Consider the following 22,975-nt stretch of genomic DNA (forward strand, 5'->3'; position numbering starts at 1 on the left):
AGAACATTGGCAATTTGTTGCTCTCCGTTCGGACTCTCCTCAGCTCCACGAGTCTTCACAAAGGTGATAGCAGTCGCCCTGACAGACCTGAGACTCCAGGGTGTGGGGTTCATACCCTACTTAGACGATCTCCTAGTCAAGACACCGTCTCATTCCCTGACCGCAATCCACCTTCACAAGGTGATAGAGACCTTAACCCAGCTTGGTTGGCTCATCAACCATCAGAACTCAGTGTTCACACCTTCACAGAGGACAGAATACCTCAGTCTGACATTGGACACATCCAGGGGAAAAGCCTTCCTTCCCCCAGACAAGATAGCTTCCTTTTGCACACGGCTACTAACCATTCAGAGGGAGAACTACATACCCCTACGTGTAGCCATGAGAGCCTTGGGAACGATGGTAGCCTCGTTCCCAGCAGTACCTTATGTACAACTCCACACAAGACTGCTACAGCGACTAATCCTGCAGCATCAGAGAAGGATTCGTGGGGACTTGGACCGCAAGATCTTGGTGACAGGCCCTGTTCGAGATTCCATGACATGGTGGCTTCGACCACTGACTCTAAAGTCCGGGAAGCTCTTCCCCCAACCACTCGTGGACTGTAGTCACGACAGACGCCAGTCTCCACTGCTGGGGAGGGGTCCTAGACAATCTCACTATTCAGGGCAAATAGAGCCTGAGGGAAAGATCTCTTCCTATCAACATCTTGGAGCTCTGGGCCATCCGATTGTTCCTATCCCATTGGACAACCAACCTGAGCGGACTGCCAATACGAGTACAATCAGACAACATAACGGCAGTAGCTTATATAAATCACCAGGGAGGCACAAGAAGTCAGGCTGCTCTAGCAGAGGCTCAAGAGATTCTTCTCTGGGCAGAGAACAACGTACTGGCTATCTCAGCGGTACATATTCCAGGAGTAGGCAACTGGGCAGCAGACTTCCTCAGTTGAGAGACAGTAGACCAGGGAGAGTGGAGCCTACATCCGGATGTATTTCAAGAGATCGTGGCAAGGTGGGGCATACCGGAGGTGGATCTGATGGCCTCACGCTACAACAACAAGCTACCAAGATACATGGCAAGAAGCAACAACCCGTTCGCAATAGCAGTAGACGCGCTAGTAGCTCCATGGCCATTTCAACGGGTGTATGTGTTTCCTCCCCTTGCATTACTTCAGAGAGTCATCCGAAGAATAAAGGAACAGGCAGTAGAGTCAATCCTGGTAGCCCCCTTCTGGCCCCAAAGGCCTTGGTTCGCAGAAATCATGACGCTAGCAGCAGAGGCCCCATTCCAACTCCCATGCAGAGAAGACCTCTTGTCACAGGGGCCGCTGTTCCACCCGAATTCTCCACAGCTGGATTTAACGGCATGGCTCTTGAAGCCTTGATCCTTTCCAACTCTGGGGTTCTCAAGGAGGCTATACCTGCATTAATGAAGGCCAGAAAGCCGGTGTCCGTCTCGCATCTACCACAGGGTGTGGAGGACCTTCATTGCTTGGTGCAAGAGCAACACAGAGAATCCGCAGGTCCTTGATGAGGGAAACATATATTATGGTTTCTACAAGAAGGGTTGAACAAGGGTCTGGCCCTTAGTTCACTGAAAATTCAGGTGTCGGCCCTCTCCATTTTGTTCCAACATCAATTGGCTATGCAACCTAACATTAGGACCTTCCTACAGGGCGCTCTTTGGCAGGTTCCTACATATCGTCATCCTGTCTCTCCATGGAATCTCAATGTGGTGCTATCCGCTATGCAAGATCCTCCATTTGAACCTCTCATGGAGATTCCCTTACCTACTTTAACGATCAAGACCGTATTTCTACTAACGATCACCTCTGCCAGACGGGTGTCAGAGCTGGCAGCCCTATCATGCAAGCCTCCCTCACTATATTCCATGAGGATAAGGTAGTACTGCGACCAACACCGGAATTCCTTCCCAAGGTTGTATCTGCCTTCCACATTAATCAGGATATGGTGGTGCCGTCCTTTTGTCCACATCCCAAGTCGGCAATTGAGAAGAAGCTTCACACACTGTATTTAGTACGCACCTTGAAGGCTTACATTTCAGCGACCAAGAGTGTCAGGAGATTAGTCTGTTCATCATTCCAGAGGGACCTCGAAAGGGCCTTCTGCCCTTCTAAGGCCACAATCTCAAGATGGATCAGGACAGCCATTATCAGAGCCTACTCGGCTAAGAGTAGAACTCCACCAGCCGGAATCCGAGCTCACTCCACCAGATCCCTCAGCACTTCTTGGGCGGTTCGCCACCAAGGTTTGCAGAGCGGCAGTGTGGTCATCAACTCACACTTTCTCCAAATTCTATAAGATACATTCCTTCGCATCAGCAGAAGCAAACTTTGGGAGAAAGGTGCTTCACACTGTTATTACCGGAGCATTGGGGTTTCTGTCCCGCCCTCATGGGTATCTTTGGGACGTGCCTGTGTCCCCCAATCTCGGCAAGAGAAAAATAGATTTTTATACTTACCCTTAAATCCTTTTCTCTTGTCCTACATTGGGGGACACAGGCCTTCCCTCCCTGTATATTCTGAAGTTTTAAACTCGTTCTATAGTAACAGTTAAAATTATAAAGGGGTGAGGTTTCTCCTCTGTTTGCATATCCGGATGGTCCTTCCTTTTTCGGCCTAAAAAACAGAGGGTTCAGGAAGTAGGCAGGGGATAAGACCAGTGTTGGACTGGCCCACCGGGATACCAGGAAAACTCCCGGTGGGCCCAGGTGTCAGTGGGCCCTCTTGATTCTAACCATTTGCCCTATTTTGCTCATTCCCTACTTCTTTATGGGAAAAAGAGGCATAATAATGAAAGAATATGGTATAGTAAGTAGATATAAAAGACTAGGAGAATAAAAAGGCAGAGTGAAGAGGAATAATAGTTTGTGAAGTGGGCCCAAGTTCTAAGGTTTTCTGGTGTGCCCCTAGCATCCCAGTCCGACATGGATAAGACCCAGTGCCGGAGGAGGAGCTTCTTTAACCGTTTAGTGTCCATCCTCCAGCAACAGGTCTTAACCCCATGGTGCCTGTGTCCCTCAATGTAGGACAAGAGAAAAGGATTTAACGGTAAGTATAAAAATCTATTTTTTGCAGTAGCTTGTCCTGGACATGCCTTAGGTAGCCTTTATGAGGCCGAGTACCTAATTTTTTTAAGAATGTTATCCTGTGTAAAAAAAAAAAAAAAAAAATCCTTCATTAAATTTAATTTTTTGAATTAAATATCTGCTAATGTTTGCCCCTTTGCAGAGTTTTCTATACAGCCATAAAATGCTTTTAACTTTGGTTGCAGATCTCTATCTGCCCTCTCTGCTTATCACACTGGAGTCATGGCACCCATGAAAATTCGGACAGAGGCTCCAGGAAACCTGCGTATATATAGTGGGAGTCCAACTCGCAGTGAGAAGGAGCAAGTTTCCATTAGTTCGTTTTATTACAAAGAAAGGGTATGTAGGCTCTGCCATAGCCTTCTTACTTATAAATTCTCTCTCTTCTAGTTATGCCAATGTCCAGTTACCATAAAGGTGACTAGTTGTCACCTATTAGGCAAGACACTCAAGTTCTTGAGATACTCACTTATGAAACAAGCATGCTTTAGATCCCCAGGTACACAAGCTACCTCTCTGCAAACTGTGGACCATCAGTGCAGATATGTCAATTTAACAATTAGCTGGATTTGATTTAAACTGCACCAGCTAATCCCTGTGTGCTTGACAAGGAATGAGTACAGGTGTCTTGGCTTGGCAGCCCCACCCATCTCCCTAAAACATGCTTTAGGTTAAGGCAGCACAATTACTACTCCTCCGTTGTTAGAAGTAGTAGTAGTAGTGTGGAAGTAAATATTGTAGAACTTTCCTTTAGTTTCTCTCTTATAAATGTGATATTTGTTACATGTTCAGAAGCTAACCACATTTATATAGAAATGAGCTTGCTGCTGCTAGTTTTTTTGTCATGGCCAGAATGCTTAAATAGTTTAGTCTTAAATTAACACACACCAGTTCTTTCTAATTATGTATTGAAATCCCTTGGTTTACCGCTTCCCATTGTGCCACGTCCAAGGTTCCCTGTAGTTTAGTGTTTTTCATTATTTTTAAGTTCAGTTCCAACTTTTTGTTCCAAAATTAGGTCAGTGTCCCCCTGAAAATATATTTTTAAAGTGTTGTTAAATTGGCCATCTTGGTGTATTTCAGAAATATGGCAAATCAGAATCTACACACAATATTCCACACATCATTTAAGTTGGTCTTTCAGAAACATTTAGTGCAGTAAATAAACAGTCAAACTCTGTCTGAGCATCAGGCCTCTGTCCACTACCACAGGCTGCATAAATGAGTTACACCCCACAGATTTGTTTGATAAAGTGTAATAGTAACACTAATGCACTTGTCATTAAATTCAAATCAGCTGCTGTGCAGTATATTCTTAGATCATTGGAACAGAACAACTACACATTCTTTGCAATTTTGTTTTACCTGTGCTTCTTTGGAGAAAAATGAAGGACGGCCAGGGTGATTTTACATTTTCAAAGTTCATTGGCCAAGCAAAATAATTTTAGATATTTTTCTTGATGATTTTTTCCCTTTTTTTCTTCTCTATCTCCTCAATCTCCCTTTCATCCTCCTTTCCCTTCACCTCTTCTGACATGCAGACGCCCCCCCTGTCTGCTCGCAGGCGATGGTCCATCCAAGTGATTAACGACTTCCCGGTACTGTGCCCTTTGCTAAGTAACTGCCTTTTTCTCCTGCTCAAATATCTGGTGCAGTTTGTCTGAGACCCCAAGAATAAAGCTCTCACTGTATGTTCTCTAACAGTACACCCAGTGACCACTGCTACTGCAGACTGGTTCTCACCTACTGTAGCTCTATACAACAAAGTAGTGACACTGGCACATTCTATACATTATAGAGCTTCCTAATTCTACTACATAAATAATGTGGCTTTCATAATTAGGCTGTATGTTATCCTAAGGCCTTTGTTTTAACATGTGCTGAAACTGTTGAAAATGGAATTCATGCACTTATTAAATGCATATATATATATAACCTGACACTAATAAAGTAGAAACTCACAAACCAGTCCACATAATTGCTTATGTACTATTTTAACTTTGCACCAATTGTTGTTTTATTCTTGGGCTCTTAGTCCCCAAGCTTTGTAATAATCCTTTCCCTCTTGCCACAATCTGCAAATATATATATATATATCGGGAATGTCTGAGTCTCTTGTCGCTTTTTTTTACTCTATTTTTCTTTGCTATAGTCCTTCCCATAATCCTCTCATGTTCCCTTTCTCATTTTCTTGGTTATTTTGATTTGTTGCCTATCTTTCTGGTGTGCTGCTTCTTTTGCACAATCTTGCTTTTTTTTGTCACTAACTATGCTTTGTTCCTATTCCCTTCTTTCCACTTTGGGTGTTATTTTCCTTTTCTGTGTGAAACTGGAACTAAATACCCTACCTCACTCAACATTTCTTTCTCCCTTTTTAACCACCTTCCAGTAGTGTTTGCTTCAATCTAGGGCTGACTATTGCAAACACTTCTTTACCCTTAATTGTCTTTGGCCTGCCATCACCCTCTGTTTATGTCAGTTGTCCAAATGACTGTTCTCCAATTAGCACAATCACTCTTGGTGATCCTGCGTTGGCATAGCAAGGTTAATTTTTAAGTGGACACGGTTAGATGGTAATTTTATATCGTGGGCACACTGTCTGTAATTGGGAAGCAAAGATAACCATAGTAATTTTGGTGTGGCAAAAGTAAAATAAATTCACAGTGTCACTTGGTCTTGCCTCATACTGTATGAGGACATCCTACGAAAGAGAGAAGTAAATGAAGCATTTTTTCTCATAAACAAAGGTAAGTGCTGCTTACTGATTCAGAATATTTCAAAGCAATACTTTCTGCTCTGTTAATACACCTTTTTTTTTTTTTTTGGAAAAACAGTTGATAATGCACCAGTTGACATTATATCTGCTGCCCTCAACATCCTCTGTACGTTCATGTAATTTACATGTTTGAGAAATTAAATTTGATTTTTCCAAATAGACTTGATCTGCCAATAAAATAATTTTAATCCAAGCTGACTAAAAGCAGCCCTACAGACTGATCAAAATGTATTGCAACCTGATTATTTTCATTCTTTGCCAGCAGAACCAGCTGAGGACCCCAGTTCAAGCTCATTACAGAAAAGTTCACACACTTTCTATTCAATCCTATGGTTTTTTTTTTTAATTGTATTTATCAATGAACTTTTACCCAGTGATAGATATGATTCTAAAAATCCCATAGTATTAAAAAGAGTGAGTGAAATTTTCTGTGGTGAATTCTAATCTCACATTCAAATAAATCTGCCCCTTTGTTTTCTGTGCAGAGTTGGCTGACTGTGTATACTATACCCATTAATAGCATCCCTGCCTACGTGTAGCTTTATTCAATCAGTCATAACATAGCAGATGCCCTCAAAATTTGAACGGTGAAGGTGGCTAAGTAGGCTTTGTTTACAAAATGTGCCCACTTCTTTTCAAACTAAAAGACCTCCACGTTTGTAAAGCAAAGAATTGCTTTTCTGATGTCTGAATCACGCTGCTTTGTGAAGAGCAATATGCAATGTGAGGCAAAGATGGGGACTTCTAAATGCAAAGCTAAAGAATTCAAAATAGTGCATTTAGGAGAAAATGGCCCAGTTCTTAAGTATGGTTATAAGGATTTAAAAAAATATATTTTCTGCTGCCACTATAAGACTATGGAGTCATTCTATCATTGTGGCATGCTGCATTAGTCACACCTACATCTGTCCTGCCAACCTCAAAAATGCTAGGTACCTAGCCAGGCATGCTAGAAAATAAGGGCAAGATTACAGGTACATCAGTAGCATAGTAAAAGTAGCCCAGTAACTACCAAAAACTTTCTTTGTATTAAAGTAGAAGGAAACTACCAAGGCAGTTTATTGCCAATAGATTAGCCATAATAGTGCAAGATAGAACACCATTTTTATTCTTTAGAATGCTTTTCCATACCTGAGTAAACAGCTCTAGACACTGGGGGTCATTTATAAACTTTGCGCAAGTCAGATTGGTTCGCAAAGTGAATATATTTGCCCTGTGCATGGTTTTATGCCACAACTTTGGTGGTGGAGAAAATATTTGCATAAAAGTTTTGCAAAGTGCGAATTTAAGTTACTGTCAATGCTATTTTCGTGCACAACAACCTCGCATATTGGGTGCGCTTGCGCAAACTCAGTGTGCCATTTGCAAAAATGTATTCACAGAATTCACAAAAAACGGAAAGATGGGCACAGCAGTGCAATTTTTTTAGCGTTCAGGAAAAAACATGGGCAATACAACCATTTGCGACAAAATATGCGCTGCGCAAACTTTATAAATGACCCCCACTGTCTCTGTTTAAGATGGCAGCTGCCATATTCGCTTGCTGTGACATCACTTCCTGCCCGAGTCTCTCCCTGCTTGCCCATAGCTCTGAGCTCAGATTACAGCAGGTAGGGGAGGGGGAGAGGAGTAAAATGAGCATGCTCAAGCCCAAGCCCTGGAGGTTTAAGATGAATACAGGAAATCTGATACAGAAGCCCATGTATACACAATAGACACAATAGAAGGAAAGAAATGTGGTGTTTCTTTTGACAGTGGACTCTGAGCAGCATTTCTTTGAGGGTTTACTAGTGTTTTCATATAGACCTTTCTTATAAAGCTTATTTAGTTTTAACTTTTCCTTCTCCTTTTAAGGACAAGTCAACCCCCAAAAAAATCTGCATAATAAAATAAACTTTACAATGTACATGTATTAAAACATTTTCAGTGCATTATTATTTTTATTATTATTATTATTATTATTATTATTATTATTATTAAAAGCAGCATTTGCGTAACTCTGTTACACTTTAAACAATGTTGTAAACGTCTTAAGATTGCCATAGACGCAAAAATTTGTACGATTTTCGGCCCGTGGCGATCGTTCAGGGATTGGACAGGTTAGAAAATTTCTGTCGGCTACCGATAATATCTCTGCGTGTATTGCCGTTCTGACAATATCAGTGGGAGTCTGTCACCAGCTTTTGTCAGACATTAACTTTCGTTTGATAACAGAGTCTGATCTGTTCTTTTACTACATCATTTGATCTGAATGGTTAGTGGCAGGTCTGGAGATGACACCGAACAATCGTTTTTCCGATGTGAAGGTAAATTTACATGTCTATGGCCAGCTTTAGAAAGGAACAGGATACACTGATACACTGATTTCAATAGCAATACATATACAAATAACTTAAAAAACAGAAAAATGTCATGAATGTATATTGCAAAGTTATGTTTTATTTTATTAAGCAAAAAACATTTTTGGGTTGATATTCCCTTTAATGAGCAGATCCATTAGAGACTTGAGAAGGTTAGATAATACTGGTAATTGGCTCATATTGTCTGTAATAATTGAATGCAATACTATCACAGTTTGTTAAATAAGTTTTTTTTTTTTTGTTTTGTTTTTTTTTTTTTGTCCATCAAAATTAATTACTTGGCACTTTGGTGAACAGTTGTGCCAAACCACAGAATATACATAAATATTTTGTTCATGTACTTATCTTGGCCATTCTACTTGTTCCCTTGCAATTCCCTATCATCACATCCTATTTAAATGAATGGCCATCTGTGTTATCAAGTCACACTCTTATTAAAGGGGTGGTTCACCATTAAGGTAATTTTTAGTATGTTATAGAATGGCCAATTTTAAATTGGTTTTCATTATTTATTTTGTATAGTTTTATAGTTATTTGCCTTTTTCTTCTGACTCTTTGCAACTTTCAAATGGGCGTCGCTGACCCCTTCTAAAAAGCAAATGCTCTGTAAGGCTACAAATATATTGTTATTGTTACATTTGTTTACTGATCCTTCTATTCAGGCCTCTTACTATTCATATTCCAGTCTCTTATTTAAATCAGTGCATGGTTGCTAGGGGAATTTGTACCCTAGCAACCAGATTGCTTTAAATGCAAATTGAAGAGTTGCTGAATAAAAAGCTAAAAAACTCAAAAACCTTAAGTAATAAAAAATTAAGACCAATTGCAAATTGTCTCAGAATATCACTCTCTACATCATACTAAAAGTTATCTCAAAGTTGAACAACCCCTTTAAGTGTGGAGTTTGCCTGGAGAATGCTGGGGAAAAAATTAAACTTGTGTTTGGTTTGGGGAAAATGAATCTAATTAATAAAAAATAGAAAAAAAAATAGAAAGCAACTGAAAAAACAATTGTCATCTACTGGCACAATGACCAATCTGTTATTACATATGAAAACTATGAATTTTAGAAGCTGGGTAATTAGTGCTAACTGACTAGTAGTATAGTATTTGGGGGACTGTTATTTTAACTGAGCCATCCCAACTAAAGGGTATACAATTTCTCTGTTCCTTATTGTGCTAATGAGGTCTTGACTTTTTTTCTGCCCTCAGAAATCTCGGAGGTGGAAATCCAAACGTGAAAACAGCGACCCAAACTCTCGGCCAATCAAGGCGGCTGGCAAAGTTATAATCCAGGACATCTCCTGCCTGCTGACTGTGCACAAGACCCTGGGAGAGATGTACATGTGAGATTTGTGCAAAGGGCACTTTGTACTTGCCTGTTTTTGTGTGTCAGCCTGTATAAACAACCCTAGAGGAATGTTTCATTGGGTCATTTTGTTGCATGTCTTACAAAGTAATTGCACCTGCCAGTTACAGAAAAGTTATTTGTAATTTTTTTCAAAAAGGTGACAAGTGTGTTCACAATGCAATATTAAACCTTAACTTCCTTTACAGGAACTTCTCTGCAGGTATTAGTTCTTAACTGTATTGCTGGTTTTGGAATGCCCTGCTAATCTTAGGACACTTGTGGGTGGGTATAGAGAAGATGGAAACATTTAATGCATTTTGTTCCTAGTGGAGCAGCAGATTATTATTTTTGTAATTATTTATTTCCACAGTGCTGAACATAAGGGTACATATCTGACATACAAACTGATACAGTAGGTAATCAGGGCCCAGCCCTCAAGAGTTTACAAACTATGTGGAGCAGGGATCTATCAGAAATAAGGCATAACATTTGTAGCTTATTGTTCTTAGCTTGTTTATGTTGGAGACCTATTAAGGTTAGCGTTATGACTGTAAGTGACGGGATAATAGATCAGCAGGATGTGGTAAGGCTTTTGTATTGTCAGGAACTGAATTGAAATGTACAAGGGGGCTGCTAGAGGTTAATTGGTTAGAGAGTTGGCTTCACAGAAGAGGTAAGTTTTAGGGCACCTTCATAACTCTGTAGGGTAGGGGAATGTCTCATGAAGTGGTGTAATGAATTTAATAGGTAGGAAGCTGCTCTGTTTGTATGCATGCGAAGAGGTTCCTTCAAATTTCATTTTCACTGTAAGGAACGTCATATGAGACTTCTAGTTTGCAGACTGAGGGAATATTACAGGAATTACATTAGTCAGCCCTGGCAATTTTAGTTATTTGATAAACTTCCTTCTTTTAAAGACCTAGTAATCATATACTTTTATAAAAGAAGCCAAGCTGGATAAACATAGCATCAGAATTGCCCATGTGTCCTTTCCTCTAAGTGTGTAAGAACTTCTGTTTCACCTTTTGTTTTTGATTTGTAAGTATTTTGAATTAACACAGCCAATTTATATACATTTAAATAATTGATGTCATTCTTCCTGCAGCATTTTCTTTTGTTATTTATTTTGCTCAGTTTTGGATCTTTTAGTGTCAGTCAACACTAATACGCCCCATTCATTCTCCTTTCCCACCCTGTCTTCAGCCTCAACCACGGTAACCTCCAAGAGATGTGTCAAAAAAATGCAACGGCTGCTCTGAGTGTGGGACGCAGAGATCTGGTACAGGTGTGTTTCTGTTTCACCACAACTGGGTTTGGTAGCATAAAGCACACCTTATGGCTTCTACATGGGTATTAGCATTCTATCAGTGGGGTGTAAGCCGCTCTTTGAATCTTTGTGTAACCAGCTTTTAGGTGGGTGGGTATAGAAGCAGCTATAAACAGAGTTAGAATGTTCACAGATAAAAAGTTAAAACCGCTACAAAACAGAACACCTTGGTTCAAAAACCTACCTACCTTTTGATTCTGTACAGCATTCAGCCAGTGTAAATAGCTAAGGACTAGCATTTGTTTCTAATCATGCTTTGTGCAGGTCTGGGCTCTCGCTGCTGCTGCTAATGATGTATGTCTGAGCCCCAAGTCTGATCCTGATGCGGAGACCCCATGGGCACGTCACCCGTTTGGCCGGCAGCTACTGGAATCACTGTATGGTTTGCTTTACTTCAGTGTTTGTGTGTGTTTGTAGCTCTTATGTTTCTATAGTAAGCACAGTATGCATTGGTACAGTTTCACTCTTTTTATTGACTGCCAGCATTTTATTGTAGCTTTTCTTCATTCCCTTCCCCTTGATTGATTTTTATATTGCTCCTAATATACGGTCATATGAAAAAGTTTGGGAACCCCCTCTGTCTGCATAATAATTTACTCCACTTTCAACAAAAAAGATAACGGTGGTATGTCTTTAATTTCCCAGGAACATCTGAGTACTGGGGTGTTTTCTGAACAAAGATTTTAGTGAAGCAATATTCAGTTGTATGAAATTAAATCAAATGTGAAAAAATGGCGGTGCAAAAACTTGGGTACCCTTGTAATTTTGCTAATTTGAATTCAACTAACTGCTCAATACTGATTACTGGCAACACCAAATTGGTTGGATTAGTTTGTTAAGCCTTGAACTTCATAGGCAGGTGTGTCCAAAATGTATTTAAGGTGGCCAATTGCAAGTTGTGCTTCTGTCTCCTCTGAAGAGTGACAGCATGGGATCCTCAAAGCTTTGTTCAAAGATTGTTCAGTATCATGGTTTAGGGGAAGGTTATAAAAAGCTATCTCAGAGGTTTAAACGGTCAGTTTCAACTGTAAGGAATGTAATCAGAAAATGGAAGGCCACAGGCACAGTTGCTGTAAAACCCAGGTCTGGCAGGCCAAGAAAAATACAGCAGCGGCATAAGCGGATAATTGTGAGAATGGTTACAGACAACCCAAAGATCACCTCCAAAGACCTGCAAGAACATCTTGCTGCAGATGGTGTATCTGTACATCTTTCTTCAATTTGCACAAAGAACATCTGTATGTTGCACTCACACCACAAATAAAGTCACTTGTATGCAAAAGCTAATTTACAAGTCATTTTGGAACAAAGAGCTTTGGACTGATGAGACAAAATTTTAGTTATTTGGTCATAACAAAAAGAGCTTTGCATGGCGGAAGAAGAACCCGCATTCCAAGGAAAACACCTGCTACCTACTGTCAAATTTGGTGGAGGTTCCATCATGCTGTGGAGCTGTGTGGCTAGTTCAGGGACTTGGGCCCTTGTTAAAGTGAAGGGTCAGATGAATTCAACCCAAATCAACAAATTCTTTAGGATGATGTTCAAGCATCACAAAGTTGAAGTTAGGCAGGGGTTTGATATTCCAACAAGACAATGACCCTAAACACACTTCGAAATCTATGCAGAGGGAGAAGAACAATATTCTGGAATGGCCATTGACAGTCCCCTAATTTGAATATCATCAAAAATCTATGGGATGATTTGAAGCTGGCTGTCCATGCTCGGCAACCATCAAATTTAACTGAACTGGAGAGATTTTGTATGGACTAATGGTCAAAAATACCACCATCCAGAATCCAGACACTCATCAAAGGCTATAGGAGGCATCTAGAGGCTGTTACATTAGCAAAAGGAGGCTCAACTAAGTATGTATGTAATATTTCTGTTGGGGTGCCCACATTTATGCACCTGTCTAATTTTGTTATGATGGATATTGCATATTTTCTGTTAATCCAATAAACGATGATAAACAAAACTCCAAAGAATTAAGAGGGGTTCCCAAACTTTTTCATATGACTGTATATAAATGGCTCTTTTCCACAACATTTGGATTGATGCCATTTTAATTTGTCACTGTCTTTTTTCACAGACTAGCTCATTATTGCCATTTGCATGATGTTCAAACACTGGCCATGTTGTGCAGTGTCTTTGATGCCCAGTTTCTCTTGCAAGGAGGTGGACAAACAACTTGCCCAACGTTTACTTCACGCTCTACCCACAGCCGCTATGTAAGATCCCTAGTAAATTCTTTAAAGTACATTTATTGCATATAATTGATAACACAAACCATGTGTAAGAGATGCGTAAGAGATACCACAGGCTTTTGAAGGATGGTTTATCCCGTTCTCCTCCATGCTTCTCTGATATGGCCATTCCATTCTACGTGTTGGCAGTAAGCGCACACCATGACACAGATTAAAGAGAAACCCAGAAACATAGGTTGTGTAGCATCGACAGTCAGGTCTTGGTAATTCATTTTATACATTTAAAAGTTGTGTGACTCAAAGACAGGAATAGTAATAGGGAAGATGCCATGTAAAACCTGGGAGGAACTTTTTATTTGCAGGCAGTTTATACCCTGACTTAATTTCTATTGGCACTAGCTGTTTTGGCCCTCTGGATTGTTTTCATTCTAAATAGCACCCCCCCCCCCACCGCAATTATCTGCTTACCTTGCCTCTTCTTAATCCTTCAGACCATCTTCTGAACATTAAAATTTGAATCCATTATCTCTCCAGTTACCATTTGTTTTGTATCACACAATGTTGAAGTGCTCTACCTCTGTATGCTTTCTTTCGAAATTTGTTTTGTATGTCATACTACAGGTTCACTGAATCCACAGTTTTTTATGAATTGTGAACAAAAAATTGTCATGTTCATTAGGCCAGAGCTTTAAAGTTGCATGACATGAATGGTTTTGATCCAATTTGGCTGACCTCAACGTTCTTCTAAAATTTCTTGGATTCATCTGAATTCCAAACTGTATCCTAGATTCAGTGCATCCCTGTTTTTTTACTACTTAGTAATGACATAGGCTGAATACAAGTATCCTGGTACCATACCTGTGTACTTTCATTGCATCAAGGCAGCTTATTTGCCAAAGAAACTGGGGATACTATGATGCCAAGTAAAGAAGTGTCTTATTTGTTTAGAGTTAGAAGGTTGTTGTTAATTCATGCACGACGGATGTGATAGATGTAATGAGCTCCAGTGTCAGAAGTCTGAACTTGAGATATAATGATTATAACAGAGTTCAGCGGCAATATGTTTGTAAAACCACAGTGTGGTAGTGTTTAAGATTTTGGTCCTTTGTGACAAAACGTCACAGATGTAACTAGTCTTGTTATTTACAGTTAATTTGATATTCTGTGCAACTATCACTTCAAATGACTTCTGACAAAAAGTGTGGGTTTCCTTTGTTTAATAACGGCTTTGGGTGAGTGATGCCTACATAGAAGCGCCACTAAATAGGCCTGATTTATTAGCAGACAACCACAGAAATGCACAGAAAAGTGAATTAAGAAGCACTGAGAGATTATAGTATTTTAACTTTAATATTTCATTTTTCTTCTTTAGCCCAGTTTTACCTCCTCTGGGTCAGGTTCCAGTATGTCTGATCCTGGATTTAGTAATAGCAGCTGGACAATTGGTAAGACTCCTAAAAATATTGTAGTACTGTAGTACGGGTATAGGGTCCATTATCCAGAAACCCGTTATCCAGAAACTTGCAAATTACGGAATTAACATCTCCCATAGACTCCATTATAATCAAATAATCCAAATTTTTAAAAATGATTTCCTTTTTCACTGTAATATTAAAACCGTTATTGTCATCATGTGAAAAGATTCCTGTCAAGGGAGGCAAGTTAAACTGAATACACTAGAAAATCATTAGCAGAAGAGTAGTGATGGGCGAATTTATTCGCCAGGCGCGAATTTGCGGCGAATTTGCGCGTTTTGCCGCCAGCGAATAAATTCGCGAATCGCCTGCGAAAATTCGCGGCAAAAAATTCGCCGGCGTCGAAAAAACGGGCGCCGGCGTCAAAAACGAGACGCCGGCGCCGTTTCGCGAATTTTTCGCCGTTTCGCAAATTTCACGCGAAATTCGCGAATTTTTCGGCGAAGCGAAACGGCGCAAATTCGCCCATCACTACAGAAGAGAAATGTGTATTTCATTCTACAGGAATGTGTCCGTATTACTGTATGTGTGGAAGCATGAAAATCTTTTTTCCCTCCATCCCCAGTATAACTTTCTACAACTAACACTCTGGTATGGCTTATAGTGATACTGCCCCTTAAAAACTACTCTTCAATCATACTATATCTTTAATTATTGGAACTGCAATTCATGTTTATTGTTGTCCACTGATAAGTCGGCTTTTGTAAGTAATTGTACTTGAACTTCTTAAACCTGATTGTTTTGCCAACCTGTCAGTTATAGCCTCTAATACTAATGAATTACTGCTGCACAAATATTGCCGCCCCCTCCTAGAGAAACATGGGGGATCAGATAAGTAGTGTAAGCACATCAGGCAAATACTCTTATGGCAAAGTTATAAATAGCATGCAACGACAATGTTATGATCAATGAAAAAATTATTTATGGTGTCCGTATCTTTTAAAGCATGTTTTGCTGACTGGAGGTAACCTTCCAAGCCCTTCATTTCTCTGCACCTCTCTACATCTCCATACGTTCCTGGCCAGCTCCTCTTAGGGCAACCACTTTGTTGCACCTCCCACTACTACTCCTGTTTCCCACCTCTTAGAACATAACACCTGGCACAGTTCTGGCACTTATAGTAGTATCGCTATATAAGTAAAAAAAAAAATTGCAGCAATATATACATATATAAAAACTAGCTGTATCTTGATATTACTCAAGCTCACAACCTCACTGACGTCCAGGGGCGCTCCACCAATGAGGCGAGTTGAGACACTCGCCTCAGGCGGCAGCGCCCCCCTGGTTACCAGGGGCGGCAAAAATGCCGCTCCTGGTAACTAAGAGCCGAATTTCCGGTTTTCAACCCGGAAATTCGGCTCTTCTAGTGCAGAGAGCGCAATTGCGCTCTCTGCACTAGCGTCGTGCAGCGCCCCGACCCCCTCCTGCGCAGAAAATGTGAGCGCCATGAGGAGGGAATGGAAGGCCGCCTCAGGCGGCATAAAGGCGCCGATCGGCGCTGCTGACGTCGCCTTGAAGAAACATTTGTGTCGCTTCAAGTTGACATTTTGTTGTTTGAAGGGGTGGCCTCTTGTTTCTATCCCATTTATAATCCCATTATATGTTTATAATGGCCACTAAAGTGCTTATATAGAGTCATCATCCCATCTCAAGAGTTTTTTCACTAGAGAAAACAACCCCAACTTTTATAATGCTTCCTTCATTCCATTAACCAGTTTAGTTACATGTCTCTGCAATCTTTTCATTTCATTAATAGTTTCTTAAGGACTGGGTTCCAAAGTTACATTCAATTCTGAAGATGATGCCTTAACAGGAACCTGTGAAGAAGCAAAATAATGTGTTTGTCCAATAAGTCTATAGACGATGACTGACACTGCCTACAGTTGCATGATCTATTTGTCACAAAAATCTTCAAATCCCCCTTAATGTCAAAGACCCCCCTCCAACACATAACAGTTCATGTATAACTAGCATTTGTTAAAAGTGTATAACCTTGTATTTATCAACAGTACCATCTGCCAGTTTGATGCCCAGTTATTCAGTTTAGTCAAATCCTGTAAAGTGGCAGCATTCTGCATGGAACTTATAGTTTTCACAATTCAGAAAACTGCAAAAATAGAGACTTACAATATCAAATGAAAGGTCATTTATAAACAAGTTAAAAAGCACAGACCCCTGTGGTACTCCGCTATCAGCACAGGTCCAATTTAAAATCGTTCCATTTACACACCATTCTGTAAATAGAATGAGGTTTGACTTTTAGGGTTAAAGTTAAGATAATAAGGGTATATAACGATGAAGACTGAGAAAACTGACCATATATGATATACAGAGTGCTGAGAACTGAAGAGGAATATGTATTTTGTATGTACATATATATTTATCTATATAGAGCAATGTTTTGCACGCAGCAATGTGCAGTAGAAACTAATAATTTAGTAGTGGCACAAGCAGGTCATTATAACAATAAAATACAAATATATACTGTCCCAGGGCTACATATTTATTGGAGAGATTATCCATTTTGATTGTCTACAGATATCAGCAAGGTGCCATAAAATCCAAACTTCAGGATGTTAATGCTACCTATTATTCCTCTAATTCCATAATTTAAATACAGGTATAATACACAAGTAATGTGTACTGTAGTAAATAATAGATGTATACACACTTTTAGTGGTATAGTGCTGGTAAATATACAGTATTGGCGCTTTATGAATATTTGTGTTAAGAATAACTGTTTCTGAAAACAATTAAATCTAGTTGAGTGTAATAATATGTGTAAATCAATTATATTGGAATATAAAATATAATATTCTCTAACAGGGACTCAAGATATTGAACATGGGGCTCCATGGGGAGATGCATCTCCAGATGAATATCGATATTGTAACATAAATTATGTGGATCCACGGGAACGGGAGAGAGATCAGCACGACAAGAACAAACGGTGATCACAGTGTTTGTTTACAATTCTCGTTGTTTTTTTTTTAATGAGAATTTCATAGGTTTTCCTAAAACACAGGTCATTAGGCAGAAACTACACTTTCCACATTAAAACAGCACTGCCTGGATTCAGCAGCAATGTATTCACGAGGGATTGGCTGGGGACGTTACTTAAAGGCATACGGTCATGGGAAAACATGTTTTTTCAAAACACATTAGTTATTAGTGCTGCTCCAGCAGAATTCTGCACTGAAATCTGTTTTTTTTAAAAGAGGAAACAGGTTTTTTTTCTATTTAATTTTGAAATTTGGCATGGGGTTTCCCAGGTGCCCACAACCAAGCAGCCCAGTTTTTTCCTGCTTGGGTGCTTTTCTTATGTCCACTTCTAGGTGAGGCTAGGGAGCACGACTTGGGTAGTATTGAAGTACAGTAAGAAGGTGAGAAACAATATTTGCCTCACAGAAGTGTCATCCTGAAGAGCTGGATCCTTCTCAAAGTTCAGAATCAGGCACAATGTCTCCACACCAATATTACAGCTAAAAATACATTTCTCCATTGTCTGCTTGTGGGACACAACAACAGTGGGGTATAGCTGTACCACAAGGAGGCAGGACACCTCCTCCTCTGGCTTTACCCCCCCAGCAGGCAGAGTCCAGTTCAAGTTTTTTATTGTGTCCTCAGGAGTTTACGATGTATTTTATTGTGCCTTACTGGATTTTAATTAGCTAGCGATGACACTCCATTGTTAAGCGTGTTTAAAATTGGAGCCATTCTCCCCATTGGCTCTCCTCACGTGCCTCGGTAATCTCACACAGACCAGGAAGTGTGCCTTTCCGGAAGTTCCCACGACCACAACAGCGAACATGCTCCAATGAAGGATCAAATCAGAGCCACAACTGTGGAAGGCATTCTCCAAATTCCCTCACCATGTCTGGGGGATTCAGTGACACTTTTCCAGAGGAGCTCCTTCAGCATCTGTAAAATTTCTTGCTTGTGCTAAATGCCGCAAACATTTACCATCGGGCCACAAAGATCCCATGGGTTCTAATTGTAAGCCGCTAGACTAAGGCCCGGAACTCCCAGGACCCACCCCATCCCCAGATGAACCAGGCCTCAAAGGGTGAGCCATCTGCCTTTTTCAGGGACACCACCAACAACCCATTCCGGTGTGGGCGTCTCAAGTGACATCTGGAATTCCAAAACTGCTGCATCCTTCAAGAACTCTATGGCTAAAAAGCTGCTAATAATGGATGCAAGCCTTTCTGATTGGGGAGCAGTACTTGGAAGGTCAGAAAGCACAGGGACAATGAACTCCAGAGGAGAAAAGGCTGCAGTCAACCTGCTCCAAATATGAGCAATCCGCCTTGGTCTGTCCCATTGGCAACAGGAACTGTCAGGACAAGCTGTAAAGATCACACAAACCACAAAGGTGGCACAAGAAGCAGAACAGTACTAAACAAAGTCAAACTCCTCTTTCAATGGGCAGAAACCCTTCTCGCTCAACTTTGAGAAGGTTGAGAAGGTCCAAAAACAAATTTAGCAGTCCTGGTGTATAGATGACCAATACTCATCTATACACCAGGACTGCTAAATTTGTTTTTGGACCTTCTCAACCTCTTGGTTGTGGACCCTGGAATTTCTTCAGGAGGGCCTTTCCATGGGTCTGTCCTTGGGATCACTCAGGTCTTGGCCTTATCAATCCCTTATCAAGGCCCACTACACCAAAAATGAGCACATCCTGGGGGTTTCGAAACCAGGCGTCAGCGGAGCAGCTGTTCAAAGCAGCTACATCGACCTCCGTCAACTCTCATTAAATTCTACCATTATGACACCTTTGTGGCATCTGACGCTCGCTTTGGCAGAAATGTGCTTCAAACTGCTGTGGCTGATTCCACATAGGCCTCTCCTCCCACCCTATTCTCGGAGACAGCTTTGGTACATCCCCACTGTTCCTGTGTCCCCTAAGCAGACAATGGAGAGAAGAAGATTTTAACCGTTAAATCTCTTTCTCTCCAGTCGCTTGGGGGACACAGGACTTCCCTCCCTGGATAAAGGCCTTTATTATCTATCAAACATGGTTCTGTAATGACTACTAGTTTATATGTTTTTTATAATCGGTTATTGTTTTAGTTGTTTTTAACTCCTGTTCCTTCTTTGGTACAAAACTGAACTGGGCTCTGCCTGATGGGGGTTACAGCCAGTGGAGGAGGAGCCAGTTCTTCTTTTATTGTGTCCTGCCTCCTAGTGGTACCAGCTATACATTGTTCCTGTGTCCCGCAAGCAACAGGAGAGAAAGAGATTTAACAGCAAGTACACAAAATCTCCTTTTGTTGGTTCAAGAATAACATTTTAAATGGCAGAGTGAAATATTTGCAATGTAAACAGTGCAATTTAAAAATAAAAAGTAAACCATAAAATTTGACAGAATCCCCTTTAAGCACCCCCTGTGGAGTTGGTGTGGAGTGCAAAGGAGCCACACATAAACACCTAATAGTGCACTCAATGTATGTTTGTATAGCCTTTATGGGAAGCGTTCAATTATGCACTGAACTAATTTGATGAAGCAATCAGGGTGTACACTTGTGTTCTGTAGCAGGTAGAGGAGTCACCTGGCTGTGCATGGCAACTGGGGCATTTTTTTAGAGTGACTTTAGAAAAGGGACAAAGATATTTAATATAATTGCACCACTTCCAATAATTTGTCTGAGGCTCTTGCCTCTTTTGCTTAACCCTAATTCTAGTCCTGGTATTCCTGTTGGTTTAGAATAGTCTCTATAACCAGCATACCTCAGTGGGAAAAGAAACTGAATCAGTTTAAACCCTTGGGCAACTTTTTCTGTGTACCCAGTTTTACATTGAGATGCAAATGATGAAAGGACTGATGCCATTGTATGATTCTTTTTAGGTTGCTGGACCCTGCAAATGCCCAGCAGTTTGATGACTTTAAGAAGTGTTATGGAGAAATCTTGTACCGCTGGGGTCTACAGGAGAAACGTGCTGAAGTGTTAAAATTTGTTTCTTGTCCCCCTGAGCCTCATCGGGGGATAGGTAAGTGATAGTAAACAGCACAGTATGGCTGCAGTAGGGAATGTGGACATCAGGGGCGTAACTACAGAGGAAGCAGACCCTGTGACTGCAGGGGGGCCCAGCAGCTATAGGGGCCCCACAAGGCCCAAATAAAGAGCAATTTCAACATATATTGGTAAAACGGGACAACCTCTGGATATGTTGGGGGCCCTTAAATTAATTTGCTGTGGGGCGCCATGTGAGGCCAAGTTTTTAGCTCAGTGTAGCATTGCCCTTAGGGTCATAGCTTAAGTGATATATTTTCCCCTAACATGAGATCTCTGCTAAAGAAATTGTTAATACACCAACTCTACCGATAAGAGAGGTTGTAAATTCTCAGTTTCCTGCTGAATAAATTGGTACAGTTCATAAAGGATTTTTGAAGTCAGAATCTTTCAATACAGGGTGCATACTTGCGTCCAGTAGCAAGTAAAGATTTCAACTGGCCATGCGTGGTAAGTTGGGGGACTTTTAGAGTGATTTTTAAAAAGGCACATTATTGTGAGCATTCATTTTATTGGCCCATTATCTTACCCATTATGCCCATTATTTTACTCTGTGCCTTTGTTTCCTATGCAGAATTTGGAGTGTATTGCAGTCACTGCCGCAGCGAGGTGCGTGGAACACAGTGTGCAATCTGCAAGGGTTTCACTTTTCAGTGTGCCATTTGTCACGTGGCAGTCCGAGGCTCGTCTAATTTCTGCTTAAGTTGTGGACACGGGGGGCACACCGCACACATGTTGGAGTGGTTTAGCACCCAAGAAGTCTGTCCCACTGGCTGTGGTTGCCATTGCTTACTAGAAAGCACATTCTGATGATTTCTTTGCTTTAAGAAATGCTGCCTGCTGCAGACGGCCTGACAAATGCATGTCTGCAAAATTTTAGTGACAGCAGGAAGTGTTCAAACACTGAAACAGCCTGTTAGCTGGACCAGGAAGGAGGCTAACTGCTTTCTGAAATGGCATATTTCACTGAAAGTCCCAAGCCAGTACGACATAGGCTGGCTGCTTTCTCACGGAATGTCTGCTGTAATGTGCAAATTGGGGAAATTAACAGAGAAGACAAGTGCCAGATGTCACAAAGGGCACTGTTCAGAGAAGAGACACTATTGAGTAACAGACTACTGCATTCTCAGAACTTGAGCCTTTGAGGGCATGCCCACCATAACAGATAAAGGAGCAAAGTGGGGGGTTTTTTGTAAGGACAAATGCTGAAAGACCGTTGTATAAAATATTCCATTATGCAGAAAATGCTGCATTTGTTCTTTTCTTATTTTTAGGCTGCCATCGTGAGCATTTTGCAGTGTTTGGACCCTCTGTTATATTTTAACCTCATCCTCACTCACATGTTCATGCAGAGAAGCACTTCATGGATAACTTGATTAGACTCGAAACAAAAATTGTGCTAAATGGGCCGTCATTGTGTTTATGTATCCTATTTGAGTCCACACGGAATATCTGTAGTTAATGTATAACAAATGTAAATGTATATCTATTCTGCCTACCTAGTTTCACAAGAAGACTCCCATAAGTACGTGTTTTTATGTGTAGTAATTTAACGGCCAACTGCATCAGAAATGGATAAAGGATAACAGCAAGGGAATATTTGGTAATTCTGGTGCCCAGTTTTGCAGAACCTTTGGGTTGGATGGGGTGACATGCAGCAATTCTGAGACCCAGCTTGCATTGCACCATGGCCCCATGACAAATAGGGCACTATGAAAAGCTTTGCACTTTAAAGGCATGTTGATGTTACATTACTTCATGTAAAAATGAATATAAACAGTAAATTGGTAAGATCAGTATTGTGACTGGTAAGGGCATCATCTCATGCACATTGACATCTTAGGCATACAACAGAAACATCATACTGGAACACTTTTATTAGCTTGGGAGGTCTCTGGGCTGCAGCAGTGGCAGGACCATAAGTACAGGAACCGGATGCACTTTTCAATGTAGTTTTGTGTAAAAAACTGAATAAAACAAAATGTAAACCTACTGAAACAAATGTGTATATAGATTGGCTAGAAATGCTTCTTCTAAAACCCAAACCACCCCTTTTAATTCTGTTGTGTTTTACAACAAATTAAAGGACAAGGAAAGTCTAAAATAGAATAAGGCTAGAAATGCTGTATTTTGTATACTAAACATCAGCATGAACTTACTGCACCACAAGCCTAATCAAACAAATGATTTATGCTTTCAAAGTTGGCCACAGGGGGCTGCCATCTTGTAACTTTGTTAAACATCTTTGCCTGACCCTGCACGTGCTCAGTGTGGTCTGGGCTGCTTAGGGATCGTCATAAACAAAGCTGCTTGAATTCTGCATGGCTGGTAAGTAAGGAGGGGGCTCCCCC

The 22,975-nt window shown here is 40.7% G+C and overlaps 1 protein-coding gene across 3 annotated transcripts in view; it reads left to right on the forward strand.

Annotated features, from left to right (window-relative positions):
• Positions 1-22,736, forward strand: part of wdr59.L (WD repeat domain 59 L homeolog) — a 54,889-nt gene extending 32,153 nt beyond the window's left edge. Inside the window, exons 18-27 of one of the 3 annotated variants that reach the window (XM_018258065.2) lie at positions 3,300-3,453; positions 4,656-4,712; positions 9,463-9,596; positions 10,805-10,886; positions 11,193-11,305; positions 13,018-13,156; positions 14,505-14,577; positions 17,434-17,557; positions 20,459-20,601; positions 21,199-22,736. In XM_018258065.2, coding sequence (XP_018113554.1) covers positions 3,300-3,453; positions 4,656-4,712; positions 9,463-9,596; positions 10,805-10,886; positions 11,193-11,305; positions 13,018-13,156; positions 14,505-14,577; positions 17,434-17,557; positions 20,459-20,601; positions 21,199-21,434 — 1,255 coding nt within the window. In that variant the 3' untranslated portion in view covers positions 21,435-22,736. Of the gene's footprint in view, positions 1-3,299; positions 3,454-4,655; positions 4,713-9,462; positions 9,597-10,804; positions 10,892-11,192; positions 11,306-13,017; positions 13,157-14,504; positions 14,578-17,433; positions 17,558-20,458; positions 20,602-21,198 lie in introns of those variants that run through there. The other 2 variants (XM_018258066.2, XR_005966983.1) reach the window with 2 other exon arrangements.
• Positions 22,737-22,975: the final 239 nt, after the last annotated feature.

This window comes from Xenopus laevis, chromosome 4L, assembly GCF_017654675.1.
Source record: "Xenopus laevis strain J_2021 chromosome 4L, Xenopus_laevis_v10.1, whole genome shotgun sequence".
Taxonomy (NCBI): domain Eukaryota; kingdom Metazoa; phylum Chordata; class Amphibia; order Anura; family Pipidae; genus Xenopus; species Xenopus laevis.